Here is an 18,803-nt window from a genome sequence, read left to right on the forward strand (position 1 = left end):
CATGAGAGAGGCTCGAGTTAAAACAAGAAATTGGCTACTGATGGCTGTCGACTGAGAGATAGGTGGAAGAGTCTCTTGTTGTGTTGAAGCTCATCTAAGAGAACGATGAAGTGATTGAATGCTCTTGGCTCTTCTCAAAGTTGAGTTGTTTAACTGGTTGTCCAGGGCTTCCTTCTAGCTTGATGCGACATCACTCAATCCCTGCCACATCTCTCTCTACCCGCTTCCCATCTTCTCCCACATGGCCGCTAAGCACGCTCATTGGCTTGTGCTCTGCATCTAACCGCCGAGGTCATCACCAATTACCAGCCCTTCACACCACTGCGACACATGAGTTTATCGATGTTTGACCACACCAGCCGTGGTGACAGCCAATCATGGCACCTCAGAGCTGCTTGCACCCGCTCTAGCTCCAAGATGATGGATGTCGGTCTGTGTGACGAGCCGCTGCATCGCATAACTTTCACATCCTAGCTCTCTTCTCCCCGCCTTTCCACTTTCCATCGCACCGCCGGTCTTCAGGCGCTTCTATATCGTGAGGCGAATACGTGAAAGTGAAAGATGGCCCCGAGAAATGGCGTGGCTCGTGGCCCGACGGTCCATGTAGACCCTGGTTCATTTGTACATGAATGCATTGCATTGGCCTAGATTTTCATACCAAGAAAGAGGCGCATTTTGGCTGTCGTGGTTCTTTTCTTGGCCTTTTCTTAAAAGTCTCAGGCTGCCCTCCACTGCAACTTGCAGCCTCCCTCCCTCCCCCCCAATCCCTGGTCCATCTTGAAATCTGTGTCTCTTGTAACGTCTCAGAGGACTCCTGAGTATCACCTCGCCTGGTCATACAATCTTGCGACTACAATAACTTCGGGAAAGGAAGAAGCCGCTCTTGGATGAGACAGAGTCAGCCTTGCAATACCGCCACCGTCTCTCCCCAAGATAACCATACCGACAATTCTATACAATGTCGCGCGTGTGCTTGCCACGATTATAGACCATAAAGTCGAGTGCGTGGATCTGCCAACCAACTTCCGCGACATCATCGGCTTCATAATCGTCCTTAAACCGTTCGCCCGACGCCAACGTCTCAAACCTCGAGCATCCGCTCTATCCTTATCCACCTCGCTCTCGGCTCAGCCTCAACCGTCGGGATCGACGACCTTAACACATTGGCTTATCCTTCAAGGGTCTCATCTCTTCCTTGATATCATCCGCCACTCGCCCGCTGTTCTTCTTCTTCTCTCACCATTCGCTTCTTTCTGTCTGCTGGCCTGACAGAGTTACTGTTCGTTTTAATACTTTCGTTTTTGTCTTCTCGCCCGCTCTTTTATACCATATCGCCGCTGGCCGGTCTGTCTGTAATATCACACCGAAAAAGGACTATTGGCAGCAGTGTTTGGGTACTATACGAATAGACGACAACTTCAACGAGGGAAAACGAGACTGGTTATTATCCGCAAGGAAAAGGAAACGTTTTGGGAACGAGCGAAGGGCAACTTAATCTGGGCTTGACAATCAACATTCATTCATCATGGGAAAGCTCATCAAGAATCACTGGGCCCGTCTCATCATCTTGAGCGCCGCAGCTTGTAAGTTGACCATGGCTAGAACCGGTCGTTTCTTTACTTACGCTACCTTGCAGATCAGATTGTGGCTGCCATAGAGTGTTTCTTTTGGCCTAAGATCTTCTGGGACTTCCTTACGCGCACCCTAGATGGTGCAGTAAGACCGGTGCCAGCTTTACAGATAATAAATCTCCTCTTGGGGATTGCCATGCTAGCTCTCGAATGGCCCCTTAACTTCGTGGCCGGCTCAGCTCTCCACCGCTCGCTAGAATTCCGACTTGCCATCCTTCCTCTCACGGCACTCAGTGCTGCTCTTATCTACCAAGGCACAAACGCCGCTATCTACTACCTCATCGGCATGGTCGTATACTTCTGGGGTTACAGCGAAGGCGAGGTTAGTGGCAACTGCAAGCCTTGAGAAATCTACCTGTGACTAACACTGAATTTCTAGATGATCTGCGCAAAACCCTGGACTCTTCCTAATCGTGGGCGCAGCGGCGGCGTTACGCGTGCATAGTCGCAGCTTGCTATGATGGATGTATAATACCAAAAAATACAGAACGGGTTATAGCTTGACTTCTTAAAAGAACGCCATCTCTAACCTCGAATTTTACAAAGAGACACTGTTACACATATACCCCTTTGCGGCGTTTGGCGATTTTTCATGATATACGACAATCAGTACTGCGTGTGTACGACTCATCCTGCACCAAGGAGGTTTCACTTCTAGCATTGTGTTTGCGTTTGTTCTTGGATTTTCCATTTGCATGATCAGCGTGGAGGTCTTGGTAGACGAGGATACCATTGGAGAGGGTTATACTGTTTACAGCCGTCTCCAGAGGAACGTCATGCAACCAGGAGACAAGGAACTGGCCGAGTTGTGCAGCCTTCACGGGTCTGAGGACTTCCGGTGAGAGTCTGCCACAATCCCTGAAGCCAAAGCACCCGCAATATAGATCTAATACTACCAAAATGTCTTCAACTGTTCCATGTATGTTTCTGTTGTTGCTTCCTTGGATACCTACATGCAAGTTTGTTGAGCCAAGCCGGAAGGGCAATTCAGCTTCGTGATTCAAAACATAGTAGAAACAACTAAGAGTCCTCTAAATATGTCGAAACCGGATCTGTTTGTGGATTTTGCCAAGTGGTGGTATTGGCTGATGCTTCGAAACACTCCTTTTCTAATAGCGTTCTTTTGGATCATAAATCAGCTACATATACCTTAGGTTCCCATGTGAAAACCACAGCATATGGACATGGAGTATGGCCCAAGCTTATAGAATGAACAAATGAATGAATATATATACATGCACACATAAAGGTAACATTTTCATTGCTGTGTTAATGCCAGAGAGAATTGGAGGCCAGTTAAATTTAGAGCAAGTAGTGCAAGTGGGAGACGATAAAACAAGGTAGCCTGATGCGTTTTAAATCACAGCTAATGGAATGGTTTTATTCGGTGATCAGTAGGGCAAACAACTTAATTATGTGCGATATTACTAAATTGACCTGCGATCCAAGCATCGATGTAGTCAAGGACAGGCAAGAAAGCTGATGAACTTCATCCGACGTGGTGAAAAGACTTATATAAATTTAGTATAATTTATTAGATCTTTAGACCTATCAAAATTTACAAGTCTTATTACCCAGCGAGTAAAGTGAAGTAAAGAGTGTGCGACTAATCATTTCCGCTGTTTTCTTAAGTATCACAAAGTGCTACAAGTCGACATTAATTTCAAGATCACCAAACTCCGGGCAATGTGCGTCTAGATTATATCGCGACATAAACGCATTGCAATTCCCAAGGCTGGTTGTATTTCATGAAGCACTATCATAAAATGCCCATCTCTCAGAGCATCAGACGCTGGCTGATTCATTCAGCTGTCAACACGATCGTGGTTCAAGCCAACTAACTGCCTGGTGACAACTTTATCAACTATTTCAGACGAATCTTAGTCGTTCACCGATAGTACCGTTCACTCCAATTCAACATAAGCCCTTTCCTAGCAATTGCATGCCCAAAAGAATATGGCGGATCCCCCAAACGCCTGCTGTCTGGTACGTCGTGTAGAATGTTGTTTCTTCTAGTGGGAGATCATAGGACCCTTGCTGTCGTTCTTGGGACCTTGACGCTCGGGGAACTGTACGGCCATGTTAGTCACGCGGCTAGGCAGGAATGTCTCACAACAAGGTCCTTACGTCTACGGTCTGAGTATCGCCCTTCTCGAGGATCTGCTTGATGACATCATCGTCGACAGAGGTACCAAACTCGTTCTCAAGAGCGGCCTTTGAAGCAGCATCGAGACTTCCCTGAACTCCTTGGCTGTTAAAATGTTAGCGTATGTGTTACAGAACTGGAATTGTTTTGGTGATGGCTGGCAGAGGGAGGCTGAAGCCATGGTCAAGTGCTACATATCTGACAGGCCAATTCTGCACAGACTACAGTAGAGTACATGATGCAGGGCTTCCATTTCCATGCTAGCCACGAGATTGAAGGTAAAAGGGGAGTTACAAAGCGGGGGTGGCTTGACTTACTTGTGTGTCAGGAAGATCTTGAAGGAAGAAATGAAGTGAGCAAGAGGAATGCTCTTGTCGCTCTTCCACTTCTGGTAGGTCTCAACATCATCGATGAAGATGATGAAGTCGTCGCTGCCCTTGTAGTGGACCTTGGTCTGCTGGGTCTCTCCGCGAGCCATTGTGATTGTTTATTGAGTAAGGGAAGTGGTTGTGGTTGTATTGGTGATGAAGAGTCGTCAAACGATTAGAGTGAGAAGTCGCTGGGTGGATTTGTTGATAACCTAGCTGTTGATCGAAGGATGAAGATGAAGGTAAGGAGAAGAAAAGAAAAGGAGTCGAGGAAGGGTGGTGCATCCAGAGGCTTAAAAGGAAGCTCAATGTGAGGAGCAGTGACGAATGTACCTACCTAGCTTGCTGGCTGGAAGCTACCTTACCTACGTCATACGTCATAGCTGTGCTCTTCCAAAGGCGGGCAAGTGGATCGGTACGTACTGCATCGCGGGGCTCTTCAGGCCCTCGGGCGGAACAGGCTCCACTATAGCTTGCCGTGAACATCGACGCAGCCAATGAAGCGGCAAATCCCCGTTTGCTTGCCAGGCTCGAAGTTGCTCGTCTTGCTTCTGCTGTACACGTTCCTGCATGCTTACATCCACCGGGTACGTCACCGTATTTTGAGCACGAGGAAGCAAAAGAATAAGGTACCCTGAATAGTATCCAAGCTTGTGTGCCTCATGGGCTGCCATGTTAATCGATCGCGTGCTCCTCACGCCAGCCTGCAACGATTTCCTTGTAAGGGATTGGCCAAGTTGCAGCGGATCCCATGTTGTTCTCCCGTCTTCCACGTCAGTAACAAATCATCTTCTTTGTCATTGCCTTGGCAAACCATAAAATGCTTGATCCTGTGAATGCTGTTCTGGCCTGTTTCTCTTTACGGGGAATTTGCTTGATGCATGAGGTGATGCCGAGGATCCAACTTCATGATATATGCATTGTTCATTGAGGCATGGTTGTGACATCCCATGAAACTCGAGAAAACTGATGGTTTGAAACCAAACAATTAATATTAGGCAAGAATCCCCTAGCCTTAAAGCGCTATTCAGAAACCACCGAGTTAAACTACATAAGCTTATCAAAGTAATGTAACGATCGACTAGTAGGACATCAGTACCTGAAACTACCTTATCAGGTTGTGTTAGTGATGCTAATAATAAAATCCAATGCCTACATACCTACGTAGCATGTAGTTTCCCATCATCTTTGAACTGATAATGCAGCACAGCTTTACTAGAGATGTATCAAGCCTCATAGCCAACTAGTGCTCTCATAACAGTTTCTCACCGAAAGAATCTGCGAATGCCAGTGCACTTCTTTTCGTTTTTTGAGCCTTTCTCTTTCCCCCATAGAACATCTGTGCTCTGCACGGCGGTGGCATTAGCCAAGCGAGACAGGTTCTCCTTCGCAACAGAGTGCGTTGCTGTTCTAGAACCATTTTGTGGAGAATTGATCTGGAGCCTGTTTGTCATACAGTCTTGTAGAGCGGGTGTGTTTTCTGCCTCGCTTTGCAGCTGCTTGTCTGACATAATCTCAATCAAATTGAGAGGTTCGAGTTCAGATATCTGAGTGAGCTCCAGCCTCGGAGACATGTCCGATACATGATCATCCTCCTCACTTAGCTCTCGAGTCTCTGGGAGCGCTGAGCCTTTACTTGTGTACGAGTGTGAGCTCTCCTCACGACCAGCCTTGTCAAAGATGTCAAAACCACTATCACTTGAAAAACTTGTCTGGCGGATCTGGTCTTCACTCGATGGGTCCTCGATCGTTCTGCGTGACAAGCTTCCCGACCTCTTCGTTATGCTGGATACACAACTTTCTCATCACGGTTGATGCTGACCTCCTGATCATCTGCTCATTCCGTGCAATGTTCGTCATGCTAGGAAGGGGAAGAACATCTTGACTCCAGACGTCTGAGAGAAGCACCTCCAGCCGCGCTCTTTCACTACGAGATGGAACCAGGACTGGCGTTCTGACTTTTGTTGATAACAAAGACTGTGAACGATGGAGGCCAGCTCCAGAGCCAATACCACTGCTAGATTTCATGGTACTTGTATTCTTGAGAATGACATGGCACAGGGATGACTCCGGGCTTCCCACAGATGCCTGATGCGTCGACAGACTCCTCGCGATACTTCCTACCGATGTTCAGTATGACCTGGCCATTTCATTAGTTGGGAAGTGCAAGCATACCAGGCCGTCCAAACACAGTGCCTAGACTTTGGATGTCAAGAGAGAGAAATATTTGCAGACCAGGAGATCTACCAACTGGCTCTAGACACAGTGGTTGCTGCAACCGGGTTCGCCATTCGTTCTCCTCTCTTGACGTACATGCCGTCATTACCACCTCGTAAAGTTGATGGTCGCTCTCGAAAACAAGCTTCCAAGAGAAGGGAGCTAGGTGGCATTGCAAGCCTACAAGATATGTTAGTTCAAGTCTCGGTTCTATATGGCATACCTTACCGCGCCCATTGTCAGCATCTTCAACCGCTGAACAATGTACATCGATACAGGCCATAATCGTGTAGATAGGATCAAACTTTCCCCCAGAGGCCAGACAGAGGACGTCTTTATAGAGTAAGCAGATCATGTACTGACCGTCAACGCCGGCCGGCGATTGCCAGCATACATGCAAGACTCCACATAACTGAATGTGACCAAACGAACGAACCTGATTTTTCGAATGCGCATCGAGTCTCTCGTATATAGTTAGCAAAGATTCAATAAGGAAATACATGTGAAAGAATACCCTGTTTGGAAACACGATACGATCCTGCAATAGCCAGGTCTTTTCAAGTATGCCTTTCATCAAATCATCCTCAGTTGAGCGATTTATCTCAGCTGTGGCCTCTCGGAGCCTCATTAGTGTAGTTTCAACTTCCATGTGAGAGTTTGGACAGTCGATGACTGGGGTGCACCTTAGTAGCTCTGCAAACAAAAGGGGGTATTTGCAAATTCTTTGAATAGGCTGACGCTGACATGTTAGACAGTGAAGCATATATGATCAGAGGAGCATACCTTAACAAGAAGATCACCTATGGTCAGAGCCTTTCTGCTATCGGACGATGGTGATGGCTCCATGGTGAACGCGAAAGCCTCAAGCCCTTTCTGATGTAACTCCCATTCGGGGAGATTTTCTAGAGCTGAAGTGGCGTCTTTGATCATCATCTCATACTTTGCACCATATTCCTGATATATGAAGAACCGATGCATCTGAATGCGGAATGTTAGCAACTCTCAGGCATTGAACTGCAAGACGGCAGCTTACCCTCTTACTGAAAATCTTGGCCGCATCTGCTGCTACCTGAGGCTCAGACAATACACCAGGCTCCTTTTCTAGCAACTGGAGGCTGCCTTGATCCCCTGAGACCATATCTAAACTTGACCATCGGCGGTGTCCAGTTTTGGGATTGTTTGATTTCGAGGAGGATGCGATAAGATGATCAGCTTGGCTGTACTCAGAGTCCGGAATTACCCTATGTAGTTCGCCGATTATTTCTTCATGGAGTTGAAGGATTTGATCAAGATTATGGTTGATAGACGAGCGTAGCCGCTCAGGTAAAGTTGGGAGAGCAGCGAGGAGGTTGATGTAGGTCTATTTGCTGTCAGTTGGCTTAAGAGTAGTGCTGGTCTGAGCTCACATGAATAAGGAAACGAATGTCACCAATGTAGCTCTCCTCTGTACTGATGAGCTCCTCGATAATCTGCCGGCGCCGAAGAGAACGCTGGACGGCAGCAATATCAATGCTGACCTTTTCGAACGGAATACTGTCCTCGGAAAACCTCGGGGCAGACAGAGAAGCTCGACTGCTTCGCTCAGTCCGCGACCGGCAATTTGAAAGGCGATGATGCCGGTGCGAGCGCGAGATGGCACTGGCACTAGCAATGCTTATACTTGCACTTTGGACTGCTTCGATGAAACCCAGCGAAGACCCAGAAGACGAGAGCCGGCGACTGAGTCTGCGGCGAACTGATCGCTGATGAGTTCCACTGCACTCGAGATTTTCCCATCCAGTATCTGGGGACCAAACATTTCCGTAGTCTCTTTGACTCACTCGGCGATGCAATGATTTCATCCACCTTGAGAAGGGCCTCCGAAGCTTGGCATTCTCAGCGAAAGATTCGCTGGAGGGGACCTCTTGAATAGTTTCGACTTGTATCTGCGGACAAGAAGGTCTCGCGCGCGTGGTAGTTGCTCTTTCGGAACTCGCGTGCTGGGTGGTACAATTCAAGGTTGTAAAGGTATTGATATCTTCAAGACGAAGTTCTTCCAATCTCGAGGGCAAGTGAAGGTCATATAATCTGCGGAGGCTGTCGTGGGAATCAAATCGTGATATAAACGGAAAGCCGGTTGTCCAACTGAAATGCCTTGAACTAGGGATGCTACGAGAAACATCGGGCAAGGCTGAAGGGTTCACAAGAGCCATGGTGAAAAGAGAACGTCGAGGTAAAGTTCAAGAAATTAACAAAGTGCTGGTTCCAAGAAAACCCAACTACACAAAAAAAGCGGCTTCAGACGAGTTGTCCAAACATGGCTGTGATGATGAATGAGGAGGAGGAAGATGTCATGAATGGGATAGACCAAACATCAAAGTAGAGCTCACAGCACCAGAACTCACAGAGAGAAAGGCTGGGAAACTTGCAGGAGGTCACAATCTATGGGAGTGCCTGCCTTACCTGAGTACCTACATACTTACCTAAGGTATTATCCATGGCACAGGCAGGAAGGTGCAGACCGAGAGATGCAGTATCTCGGGACATTCCTTCCTGGATGGCGTATCAGGAGAAGTCATGCAAGAGTGATGAGCAATCCTGCAGGTAGAAGTCACCCAGAAATGTGCCCCAAACCGAGAAAAAGAAGATCCTGCCCATCCAGTCAGGTAGTCTTGTCTGGCCACATTGGCTCGACTGAGATTCAACACCCATGATTCTCGGCTGTGGGATCGTATAGCCGATGAGGATGAGCCAGAGTATCACGGCTGAGAAGTGGTGATACAAAGAGGCGTCTGCATGGCCATTGGTGCAGGGCCCAAGCTGGAAGCACCGAAGACGGGAATATTGATGCCCGAGTCCAGGAGCTGTGATGCAACGAGACCAAAAGGTCAATCGACGCAAGCCTCAAGATCAGAATATACTTTGAATTAATGATAAGCCAAAAGGTTCCCACGTTATTTGAAGCCGACCTCGTCACTTGCAGCCACGAGATATTATGAGTTCACGGCTGGCTGCACACTCATAACATTGACGGTCAAGGCCGAGGCAATCAGTCTAATAATCTCATGGTTCTTTTGATGTGGCGGCGACATTCTCAGAGATCCGCGGCTTGTTCATATACAAGAGGTTGGGGAGGCTGAAAGAATCTTTGTTCGTGGCTTGATGGATGGACAGTGCATGACAGTAGGATTGAGAAGTCTGAAGAGCTCAACTTCTTACCACGAGGTCAGCAAAAGAGACATGGCTGTTTTAGGATTACTTTTAAGTGTTTATTATTGAGGTTCCTAAACAGCAGGTGATATGTGTTGTATTGTGTTTATGATTTAGGAATTTGCCAGTTGTTGGTCATGGATCACAACCCAATAACGCACTGCGGTATCCACGTAACAGCCGAAGTGAATGATTTCCTTTCTAGGAGAGGAAAGAAAACTCAAGACCTTTACCCTAATAAGCGATTAAAAATGCTTCGATAAATCTAGCCTAAGCTTAGGGGACACTGTGCTCAGTTCATTTTGACACCCTATATCAAAGTGTGGTGTCTTGCTCCCTAAGGGACTTTCAATGAAATTTAGTAGCCTGGTTGTCTGATGTGGAGAAACCGTGTCTGACATCATGTTTAAGGCCGATACCTGGCGGAAATAAAATATCATATTCAAGATTAAGCACATTAGGTGACATTGGTGTTTTATACCAAACATCTATATCTGGAGAGTAGTAAACTGGTCATTAGGTATCTAAGCAATCCCCATACAGTAGTTTATGCTTCATTTGAAAAAAAAAAAAAAAAAGCATCCCGAGAGTTTCCTTGACAGAAGCCATCTACTACACAGACCTAGACAGACCCGAGCATGATGTCTTGTTGCACCACGCACAGTAGAGGCTGTCATGACCACCAACTTTTCTCAGCCAAGCCCTATCCCGAGTCAGTCGGCGATACCGAGCCGGGATGGAATGGGTTTGACCTGAGAAGCTTACGAGTATCACATATCTTCGTGGATAGATATGTAGTGGTCTCCACCGACCCTCTGACTTATCCATACTTACCTTCAACTTCGATTGGTGAGAGCGGCTTATTCGGCAATCGACAACTTGGCATATATGCTCGGCAAGTAAAGACTCAACTTGTATCTTGTCGTGATGTAAGGTGTAAGCTAACTGGCTCGGCATCGTGGCGGTGCTCACAGAGCTAGACCCAACTAAGGTAAAATCGAGCTGGGGTTTCACGGCGGGAGAACAGTCTTTGAATCGGTTTTCAGGGGACTGGTGCCTGGTTTTCAGGAGGGTTTACAGTGGCCCTCCCAGATTGTGGGGATGCGCTACTGTCACGCTAGAAGACTGGAGAGACATGCCGACTGCCCGAGACGGAAACGAACACGTTGAGCTTTTCGACCATGGAGAAGCGCCTTGACTTGAGAATTTCCAACGATAGATGGAAGCAGAAAAGTTGACAGTCTCGCGACTCAGATTCTGTCTAGTTTTAGTATCACTTAGTCCGATGAAGGAGGTTTCACAGCAGACTCCACCATTAGTCAGAATAAAATCCTATACCGCAAGGTTGGAGGTTGCCACGTGCGTGGGCCCTTTCATCGCCTTGCCTCTCTAGTCTTGACAAATCTACCTAACTGTACGGAGTAAACTGTTCCATGACAGGATTGGAAACCGGCGATTACTATAGTTTATTGCCTCCGTGTCTTTTATCTTTCTCTCCTACACTTTCTTTTTCATCCAGGTTCTAGTACACGTGTTGTCATTTTCTTTCTCACATCTACATTACCCTCCTTTCCTTGCTTCAGGGTTAACGAGACACTTTCTCTCTCTCTTTCGCAAGTCGTCTCGCTGTCAACTTCTCGGTTTACAAACTTGATTCAGCGTCGTTCCGAGCGCTCGCGTTGCGCATCGCCTTCACCATGGAGAGCGCGTTCGCGAAACCAGTTGGCGATGTCCTCGCCAACTTCAACGTCAACGAGGCTACAGGCTTGAGCGACTCTCAGGTCACCGAGCTACGCAACAAACATGGGCGCAACTGTACGTCAGATACGCTCCGTAACCCCACCATGTTTTTCAACAGTCTAACTTCTGGTAGCTATTCCTGAGGAGCCTCCTACTCCTCTGTGGGAGCTTATCCTAGAGCAATTCAAGGACCAGCTAGTTCTTATCCTTCTTGGTTCCGCCGCTGTCTCATTCGTTCTGGCACTTTTCGACGATGAAGAAGGCTGGAGTGCTTTCGTCGACCCAGTTGTTGTAAGTGCAAACTCGCTCTTCGATCCTGTCTGTTTCTCTTGTTGAGCAAACCATTGACATGCCTCCCATAGATTCTCACCATTCTCATTCTCAACGGTGTCGTCGGAGTCTCCCAGGAGAGCAGCGCCGAGAAGGCCATCGCCGCCTTACAGGAATACTCAGCCAACGAAGCAAATGTGGTGCGAAATGGTGGTCATGTTTCACGAGTCAAGGCCGAAGAGCTAGTCCCCGGCGACATCGTCACAGTCTCTATTGGTGATCGTATTCCTGCCGATTGTCGAGTTATCTCTATCGAAAGCAACAGTTTCTCTGTCGACCAGGCAGTTCTCACTGGAGAGAGCGAGAGCGTCGGCAAACGCGCCTCTACCGTTATCGAAGACGAGAAAGCTGTTCTACAGGACCAGACCAACATGTTGTTCTCTGGAACAACTGTTGTAACTGGTCGCGCCCGAGCAATTGTTGTTCTCACAGGCCCTAACACCGCTATCGGAGATATCCACGAAAGCATTACTGCCCAGATCTCGGAACCCACGCCCCTGAAGCAAAAGCTCAACGACTTCGGCGACAGTCTAGCCAAGGTTATTACTGTCATTTGCATCCTGGTTTGGCTCATCAACATTCCCAACTTCAATGATCCTAGTCACGGCAACTGGACCAAGGGCGCCATTTACTACCTTAAGATTGCCGTCTCCCTTGGTGTTGCTGCGATCCCTGAGGGTCTGGCTGTTGTCATCACTACCTGCTTGGCTCTTGGAACGAGAAAGATGGCTGCTAAGAACGCTGTCGTCCGAAGCCTCCCTTCTGTTGAGACCCTTGGGAGCTGCAGCGTCATCTGCTCTGACAAGACTGGTACTCTGACCACCAACCAGATGAGCGTTAGCAAGGTTCTGCATCTCAACGAAGATGGCACTGGTCTAGACGAGCTCGATGTTGAGGGCACTACCTTCGCACCTCGCGGAGCCATCAAATCAAACGGTGTTGTCGTTCAGGACCTCCCCAACTCTTCTGCTACTATCCGCCAAATGACACAGGTAGCTGCCATTTGCAATGACGCCCAGCTTGCCTATGATTCTCGATCTGCCACTTTCTCCAGCATTGGTGAACCAACTGAGGGTGCTCTTCGAGTCTTGGTTGAGAAGATTGGACCTTGTGCCCCTACCGATACCCGCCCTGAAGATTGTGTTCATTATGCCAGTGCAGCTTACCAGAAGGAACTGCCTCGCCTAGCTACGTACGAGTTCTCTCGGGATCGCAAGAGCATGTCTGTCTTGGTTGGTAAGGGTAATGATAAGAAACTCCTGGTCAAGGGCGCTCCCGAATCCGTTATCGATCGCTGCACACAAACTCTCGTTGGCTCCAATGGCAAGAAGGTTGCACTCACCAAGAAGATTGCAGACCGCCTCATGAACGAGATTGTACGATATGGCAACAACGGTCTTCGAGTCATCGCTCTCGCCAGCATCGACAAGGTGGCTGAGAGCCCTCTTCTGCACACTGCTTCTTCTACCGAACAATATGCCCAGCTTGAACAGAACATGACTTTCCTTGGCCTCGTCTGCATGCTTGATCCTCCCAGAGAGGAGGTTCCCGGGGCTGTACAGAAGTGCAGGGATGCTGGTATCCGTGTCATCGTCATCACTGGAGACAATCGTAACACTGCTGAAAGCATTTGCCGCCAGATTGGTGTTTTTGGTCAGCATGAAGATCTTACTGGAAAGAGCTACACCGGCCGCGAGTTTGACCAGTTGTCCCCTAGCGAGCAACTTGAAGCAGCTAAGCGTGCCTCTCTGTTCTCCCGCGTTGAACCCAGCCACAAATCTCGACTGGTCGACCTACTTCAATCTCTTGGTGAGGTTGTTGCTATGACTGGTGATGGTGTCAACGATGCCCCTGCCCTGAAGAAGGCCGATATCGGTGTTGCGATGGGCTCGGGAACTGATGTCTCCAAGCTAGCTGCTGACATGGTTCTTGCTGACAGCAACTTTGCCACTATCGAGGTAGCCATCGAGGAGGGTCGTTCCATTTACAACAATACTCAGCAATTCATCCGGTATCTGATCTCGTCCAACATTGGTGAGGTCGTCTCGATTTTCCTGACGGCTGCTCTTGGTATGCCCGAGGCTCTCGTTCCAGTTCAACTTCTTTGGGTCAACCTCGTCACCGATGGTCTGCCTGCCACCGCTCTGTCTTTTAACCCCCCCGACCACGACATCATGAAGCGTCGTCCTCGCAAGAGGGATGAAGCTCTGATTGGCGGATGGCTCTTCTTCCGGTATCTCGTCATTGGTACCTATGTTGGTCTCGCTACGGTTGCTGGCTATGCTTGGTGGTTCATGTATAACCCGGAGGGTCCTCAGATCACTTTCCGCCAACTCACTCGCTTCCACCACTGCTCGGCTGACTTCCCCGAAATCGGCTGCTCCATGTTCTCCAACGATATGGCCAAGGCAGCCTCAACGGTCTCTCTGTCTATCCTGGTTGTGATTGAAATGTTCAACGCCGTCAACGCGCTGTCATCTAGCGAATCTCTCCTCACCCTGCCCCTTTGGAAGAACATGATGCTCGTTTATGCAATTGCTCTGTCCATGGCTTTGCATTTTGCTCTCGTCTATATTCCCTTCCTTCAAGGCCTGTTCTCCATTGTGCCCCTAAACGCTTTGGAATGGAAGGCAGTTGTTGCCATCAGTGCCCCTGTCGTGTAAGTTCAACTTGCTGCTATTTGCTTACAGCCAACTAACTTGATGCAGACTTCTCGACGAGATACTCAAAGCTATTGAGCGACAGTTCTTCATGCAGACAACAACTGACATTTCTCTCAAGACAAAGAAGGAACAATAGAACGGCGTGGATAGAGGGATCGGCGATGAAGACTTGGCGAAATGTCAGCATTGACTAGAATCTACATGTATCATATTCTGACCAGTTCAGAGAGCTGCGATTAGACCTAGACGGCCACATTGGCCTCCGATATAACGAAATCCAAAATTCTGTTTTCATGCCATTCAGTATGCCAAGAAAAAAGCATGTAAGCAAGCAAACACCGGACAAGGGGCATGAGCATTTTTTATTCTTGGCGTATTATATATGTATATTTATCTATTTGCCGTCTGTATTTTCACATTCAGATGTCATGTTTCTTCATGGATCAGCTCACCAAGAGCCTTGCTCTCCTCCATAATCTCCCTGGCCTCCGAGGCAGACACATCCATATCCTCCATGATCAATTGTACAGCAAGTTCAGCTACCAACACCGACTGGATAAAGGCTGCAGAACCACGACCAGCGATGACACGATCTTTTGTCGCATTCTCTTTCAACGATTCACCAAATTCCTCCACGAGGTAATCGCACATAAGCTTGCAGCCTCTTGGGCCATAGTAGCCTGGGTTGAGGTTACCCTCCTTCTTGAGTGACCTGGCCTGGCCTGTTTCGATTTTCTCTGCTAGAATATCACGGAAAAACGACTGTTTACCATTGACGATCTTGGTCAAGTATGCTCGATGGTCATCCAGTCGCCCTTCAAGATGGCTCCAGTCAACATGAGGATAGCCTCTTTCACGCCATGTGTCCATGGCAGTTTCTTTCTTGTGTTTAGCACAGAACCTTGTTTGCATCTGCACGTTCAGTCTCTTCCCCTTCGAATAATCCTTGAGGGTCTGTTCCGACACAAGGTCCCCACACCACGGGCATTTCGTCACTCTATCGTCCAAACTGTTTTTGTCTGCGAGGGGCTCCTCATTGATCGTTTCTGTGTCGCTGAGTTCATCTAGATCTGATAAGACTGGCGATGATATGCTACCTATATCGCTAATGCTTGTCTGCATACCATCGATCTCGGCTGGCGCAACGAACGTGGGTGGTTTATAGTCGGGAGTCTTGGGTCGATCCTCTGGTTTCTTCTGAGGGGGGATCATTTTCCAGACACCCGTTCGATTCTGAGACGACGAGCGCGACCTGCTCGGGCCGTCTTGCGAAAGTTTGGTGGCGGTATGAGCTACCTGGCTTTTTGTTGGAGTAGTAGATAGACCGCGGCTTGTGTGTTTTCTTTCTATGCTCCCTTTCTGTTTGGGGGTACCCAAGTCATCCTGGGGTGCAGGCCTTAAAGAAACCCTCGACTTCGTGGGACTACTAAAAGATTCTTGTGACACAGGCTTGAAGGTCGGCTTTTCTTCCGTCTGAGAGCTATGTAAGAGCTCGTCTTCTTCGGTCTTCTCATTTATAAGCTCGCCCTTTGTCACTTTTGCCTTGCCTACATACGGATTAATAAGAAAGTGACACGGTCGCCAGTTTGACGAACCTTTCTTTACTTGAGAACTTTGCGAGCCACGAGAAGCCTGCGATCCTCGAGGCTGTGAGCTCCCATATTTTGCTTTGCTGCTGCCTGCATTGGGGAATCCATAAGTGTCTTCGAAATGAGAGCCATTCCCGGATTTGCTGCCGCCAAGTTTCCTTCGTTTCACGCTCGAGGAAGATGTTTCCGCATGGCTTCCTGTTTTCGATGTCTTTTCTTCCTTCTGGTTCACCTTTCGGGTGGAATCCCTACGACTTTTACTGCTACTCGGGTTGCGGAAGGCTGTGCGCTTGATATCTCCACGAGCTGAAGTTTCTGGTTCGGAATCATCAGACTGCTCGATTGGCGTCTGGGCCTGAGAGCCACTTGGTCTCAGCCTTAAGTCGGCAGGGGAGGGTATATCGTCTTCAGCCTCGTCCTCGGAAGACATGGGCAGAGCGTTGACATCGTCAGGTTGCTGTTCAAGCTTTCGCTTTTCATGGCCACGAATCTGGGAAAGAAGCGGCGGTGGTCTTTGGTGTCTGCTTAACCCCGTCACTCTGCCAGCCATTGCAGATTGATTCTCCCTGCGAGAAGCCGGGATGGAAATGTAAGGGCTTTGAAATGAACTTATGTGCCGTGATGAGAGATTTGACGTCCAGACGCTTCTGAACGGAAAGAACTCCAAAAGCTAGAGCATGGCCATGAGACGTATAAAAGCAAAGAAAGAAAGAAAGAAAGAAATCAAAAGAATGTGAGTGTATGAGCCAAAATTGAAACGGTGGCTTCCTCCTCGAAACAACAACTTATCAAACTGTGTTTGTTCCTTCCTTCACTGGCCAGGTAAGTTCACTGAGATGTTGCTGGAATTCCCCACTCGCGCGAGGGCGAGTCAGCGCGCGTCTGATTAAACGCGCCTGCGCCCTGCAGCCCACCTCTGAATCCCTAGGTACTAGTTACTAGACTTGTAGGCAGGGGCTAACGCCGCCAGGGGATAAGTAAACAGTGAAGCATTAGCGCTATTGTTACGCTAATGGTCAGTGCTTCAACCACTTCGGAAGCCGAAAAGGGATATAACTGGACAGTGCTTGGTTTCACTGCCATTTCCATTGTTGTCAGAAGCGAAGTACAAAGTGATGCACCTTCACCTTACAATATCACATCAAGTTTATGTCAGAATAAAGCTCTGTAACCGGAGGCCCTGGTTGACGTAGCAATTTGCTCCTACTCAAATCTCCCTTGATACTGGAAATGGCTCTTAATAGGAAATACGCCGCTCTTCCAGATCTGGTGAGTTGTTACCTCTGGCACAAAGAGATCTCAAAGATGCTGACGACCTTACCTAGGACTCCGCTCCAGACATCTATGAGACCCCGGAGCTCACAGATGACAACTCTACAGTCCCTGTAAGCTTCTTCGTGTTACACAGACAGTCGGTTCACAGCCATTGACGTATCTCTAGACAACCACTGCTCGAACCCATTCGGACGACGAGTTCTACGATATCGAGGATGAGACACCGGGTATATCTCGATCCCGGCTGCGAATAGATGAAGCGCGTTCTCGCTTTCTTCCCACCAACGTTGACGCGAACGGAGTCGACTTCTCGGACCGAGTCGACGGGAAGCGCAAGGCGTACAAGGTGTCCAGTCGAAGACAAAGAATACTGCAGGACGGTACTCAGGAGCTTGGCGATCTCTCTGACGACGACGACGATGAGAGTCTGGAACGCCGAATTGCCCGCCTGAAGCGCGAAGTGGAAGAAGCAAAGAACGAATATGGAAAGCGAAAAGCAGAATCACAAACAAAGGAAAACATTGACGCCACCACCAGTGACGACAGACTGACTTCCCTCAGCCAAGTCTTGGACGAGATCTCGCAACCCACCGGTCGGCCAACTTCGATTCGGATTGCAGGGGCTAATGTAACTTCAAATTCTGAGGAGAAGACCGAGGCACCTTCAACAGAGGATGCAACTTATACTTTAATGTACGAACCGACGTATGAACAAAGTCATGCATTAGCCAAGGCAACTGATTTCGACCGTCGATTGTTGATGCTGGAGCGGGGACTCGGAATCAATGCTTCATTGATGCAAGAGTCTGATGCTAATGGTCTTCCTCGTGCAATTCTGCCTACTCTGGACTCTATGAACAAGCAGATTTCTACGCTCGCCGAAGCTTCGACAGCCAATTTGGATGCAATCAGTCGGCGTGTACGAACACTGGCCCAGGAGCAGGACAAGCTCAATGACTCTCGGGAGAAGGCCAGATCACTGAGAGAAGAGCTTGGTCGAAATGGCTCTTCAGCTCAGAGTGAAGAGACTGAGCAGGAAGCCAAAATCAATGCTCTGTACGGTATCCTCCCTACGATTGAAAACTTGACTCCTATCCTCCCACCTCTGCTGGATCGACTTCGTTCACTGAGAGCAATTCATTCCGATGCTGCCACTGCGAGTGAGACACTGGCCCGCATTGAGAAACAGCAAGCAGAGATGGCTACGGAACTGAAGCAGTGGAACGAAGGACTTGTGAAGATTGAGGCGGCTGTAAAGGACGGCAGCATGTCTATTGAGAAGAATAAGCAAGTGATGGAGGAATGGGTCAAGGATCTAGAGGAGAGGATGGAAGACTTATGAATAACGATGCGTTGATCTGATACCCCAGTAAATAAGCCAAATAATTGAGGAAACGAGTCAGCTGAGTTGTTGATATCCAAATAACCAAAAACATGTAATCTTTTTCACTTCAAACAAATCTCATGATCCATATCTTACTTTTGATACATGTGGCGGCCATCTCGCGCATGTGGCGCCCCAAGCTGCGCCACGTGGCTGAACACAATCGGCCCAACTCTTAATCCGCTCGTGGGGTTAAGGGCTTTTTTGCAGTTTGACACACCAAATTAATTGATTTGGTAAACGAAAAAAAGTTCCATCTTCCTCCAGCTCA

At 48.3% G+C, this 18,803-nt stretch overlaps 6 protein-coding genes across 6 annotated transcripts; 3 read left to right on the forward strand and 3 right to left on the reverse strand.

The window, feature by feature from the left end:
• Positions 1-1,525: 1,525 nt before the first annotated feature.
• Positions 1,526-2,076, forward strand: FMAN_00651 (uncharacterized protein; the record flags this gene model as incomplete). The annotated part of the gene is made up of 3 exons (XM_041821822.1): positions 1,526-1,583; positions 1,637-1,953; positions 2,011-2,076. The coding sequence occupies 3 exons, from the start codon at positions 1,526-1,528 to the stop codon at positions 2,074-2,076; spliced, it is 441 nt and encodes a 146-aa protein (XP_041675982.1).
• Positions 2,077-3,643: 1,567 nt separating this feature from the next.
• On the reverse strand, positions 3,644-4,255 carry FMAN_00652 (uncharacterized protein; the record flags this gene model as incomplete). Its single annotated transcript, XM_041821933.1, has 3 exons — positions 3,644-3,700; positions 3,759-3,882; positions 4,095-4,255. The coding sequence occupies 3 exons, from the start codon at positions 4,253-4,255 to the stop codon at positions 3,644-3,646; spliced, it is 342 nt and encodes a 113-aa protein (XP_041675983.1).
• A 1,155-nt stretch (positions 4,256-5,410) lies between these two features.
• Positions 5,411-8,554, reverse strand: FMAN_00653 (uncharacterized protein; the record flags this gene model as incomplete). Its single annotated transcript, XM_041822044.1, has 8 exons — positions 5,411-5,897; positions 5,968-6,265; positions 6,321-6,542; positions 6,591-6,825; positions 6,877-7,095; positions 7,146-7,340; positions 7,396-7,722; positions 7,769-8,554. The coding sequence occupies 8 exons, from the start codon at positions 8,552-8,554 to the stop codon at positions 5,411-5,413; spliced, it is 2,769 nt and encodes a 922-aa protein (XP_041675984.1).
• Positions 8,555-11,248: 2,694 nt separating this feature from the next.
• Positions 11,249-14,420, forward strand: FMAN_00654 (putative calcium P-type ATPase NCA-1; the record flags this gene model as incomplete). Its single annotated transcript, XM_041822156.1, has 4 exons — positions 11,249-11,366; positions 11,425-11,582; positions 11,654-14,280; positions 14,330-14,420. 4 exons carry the CDS (start codon positions 11,249-11,251, stop codon positions 14,418-14,420), a joined length of 2,994 nt encoding a protein of 997 aa, XP_041675985.1.
• Positions 14,421-14,710: 290 nt separating this feature from the next.
• Positions 14,711-16,423, reverse strand: FMAN_00655 (uncharacterized protein; the record flags this gene model as incomplete). Its single annotated transcript, XM_041822267.1, has 2 exons — positions 14,711-15,831; positions 15,880-16,423. The coding sequence occupies 2 exons, from the start codon at positions 16,421-16,423 to the stop codon at positions 14,711-14,713; spliced, it is 1,665 nt and encodes a 554-aa protein (XP_041675986.1).
• A 680-nt stretch (positions 16,424-17,103) lies between these two features.
• FMAN_00656 (uncharacterized protein) lies at positions 17,104-18,490 on the forward strand (the record flags this gene model as incomplete). Its single annotated transcript, XM_041822378.1, has 3 exons — positions 17,104-17,142; positions 17,199-17,258; positions 17,315-18,490. The coding sequence occupies 3 exons, from the start codon at positions 17,104-17,106 to the stop codon at positions 18,488-18,490; spliced, it is 1,275 nt and encodes a 424-aa protein (XP_041675987.1).
• Between the last annotated feature and the right edge of the window lie 313 nt (positions 18,491-18,803).

This window comes from Fusarium mangiferae (genome assembly GCF_900044065.1).
Source record: "Fusarium mangiferae strain MRC7560 genome assembly, contig: FMAN_scaffold001, whole genome shotgun sequence".
Lineage (NCBI taxonomy): Eukaryota > Fungi > Ascomycota > Sordariomycetes > Hypocreales > Nectriaceae > Fusarium > Fusarium mangiferae.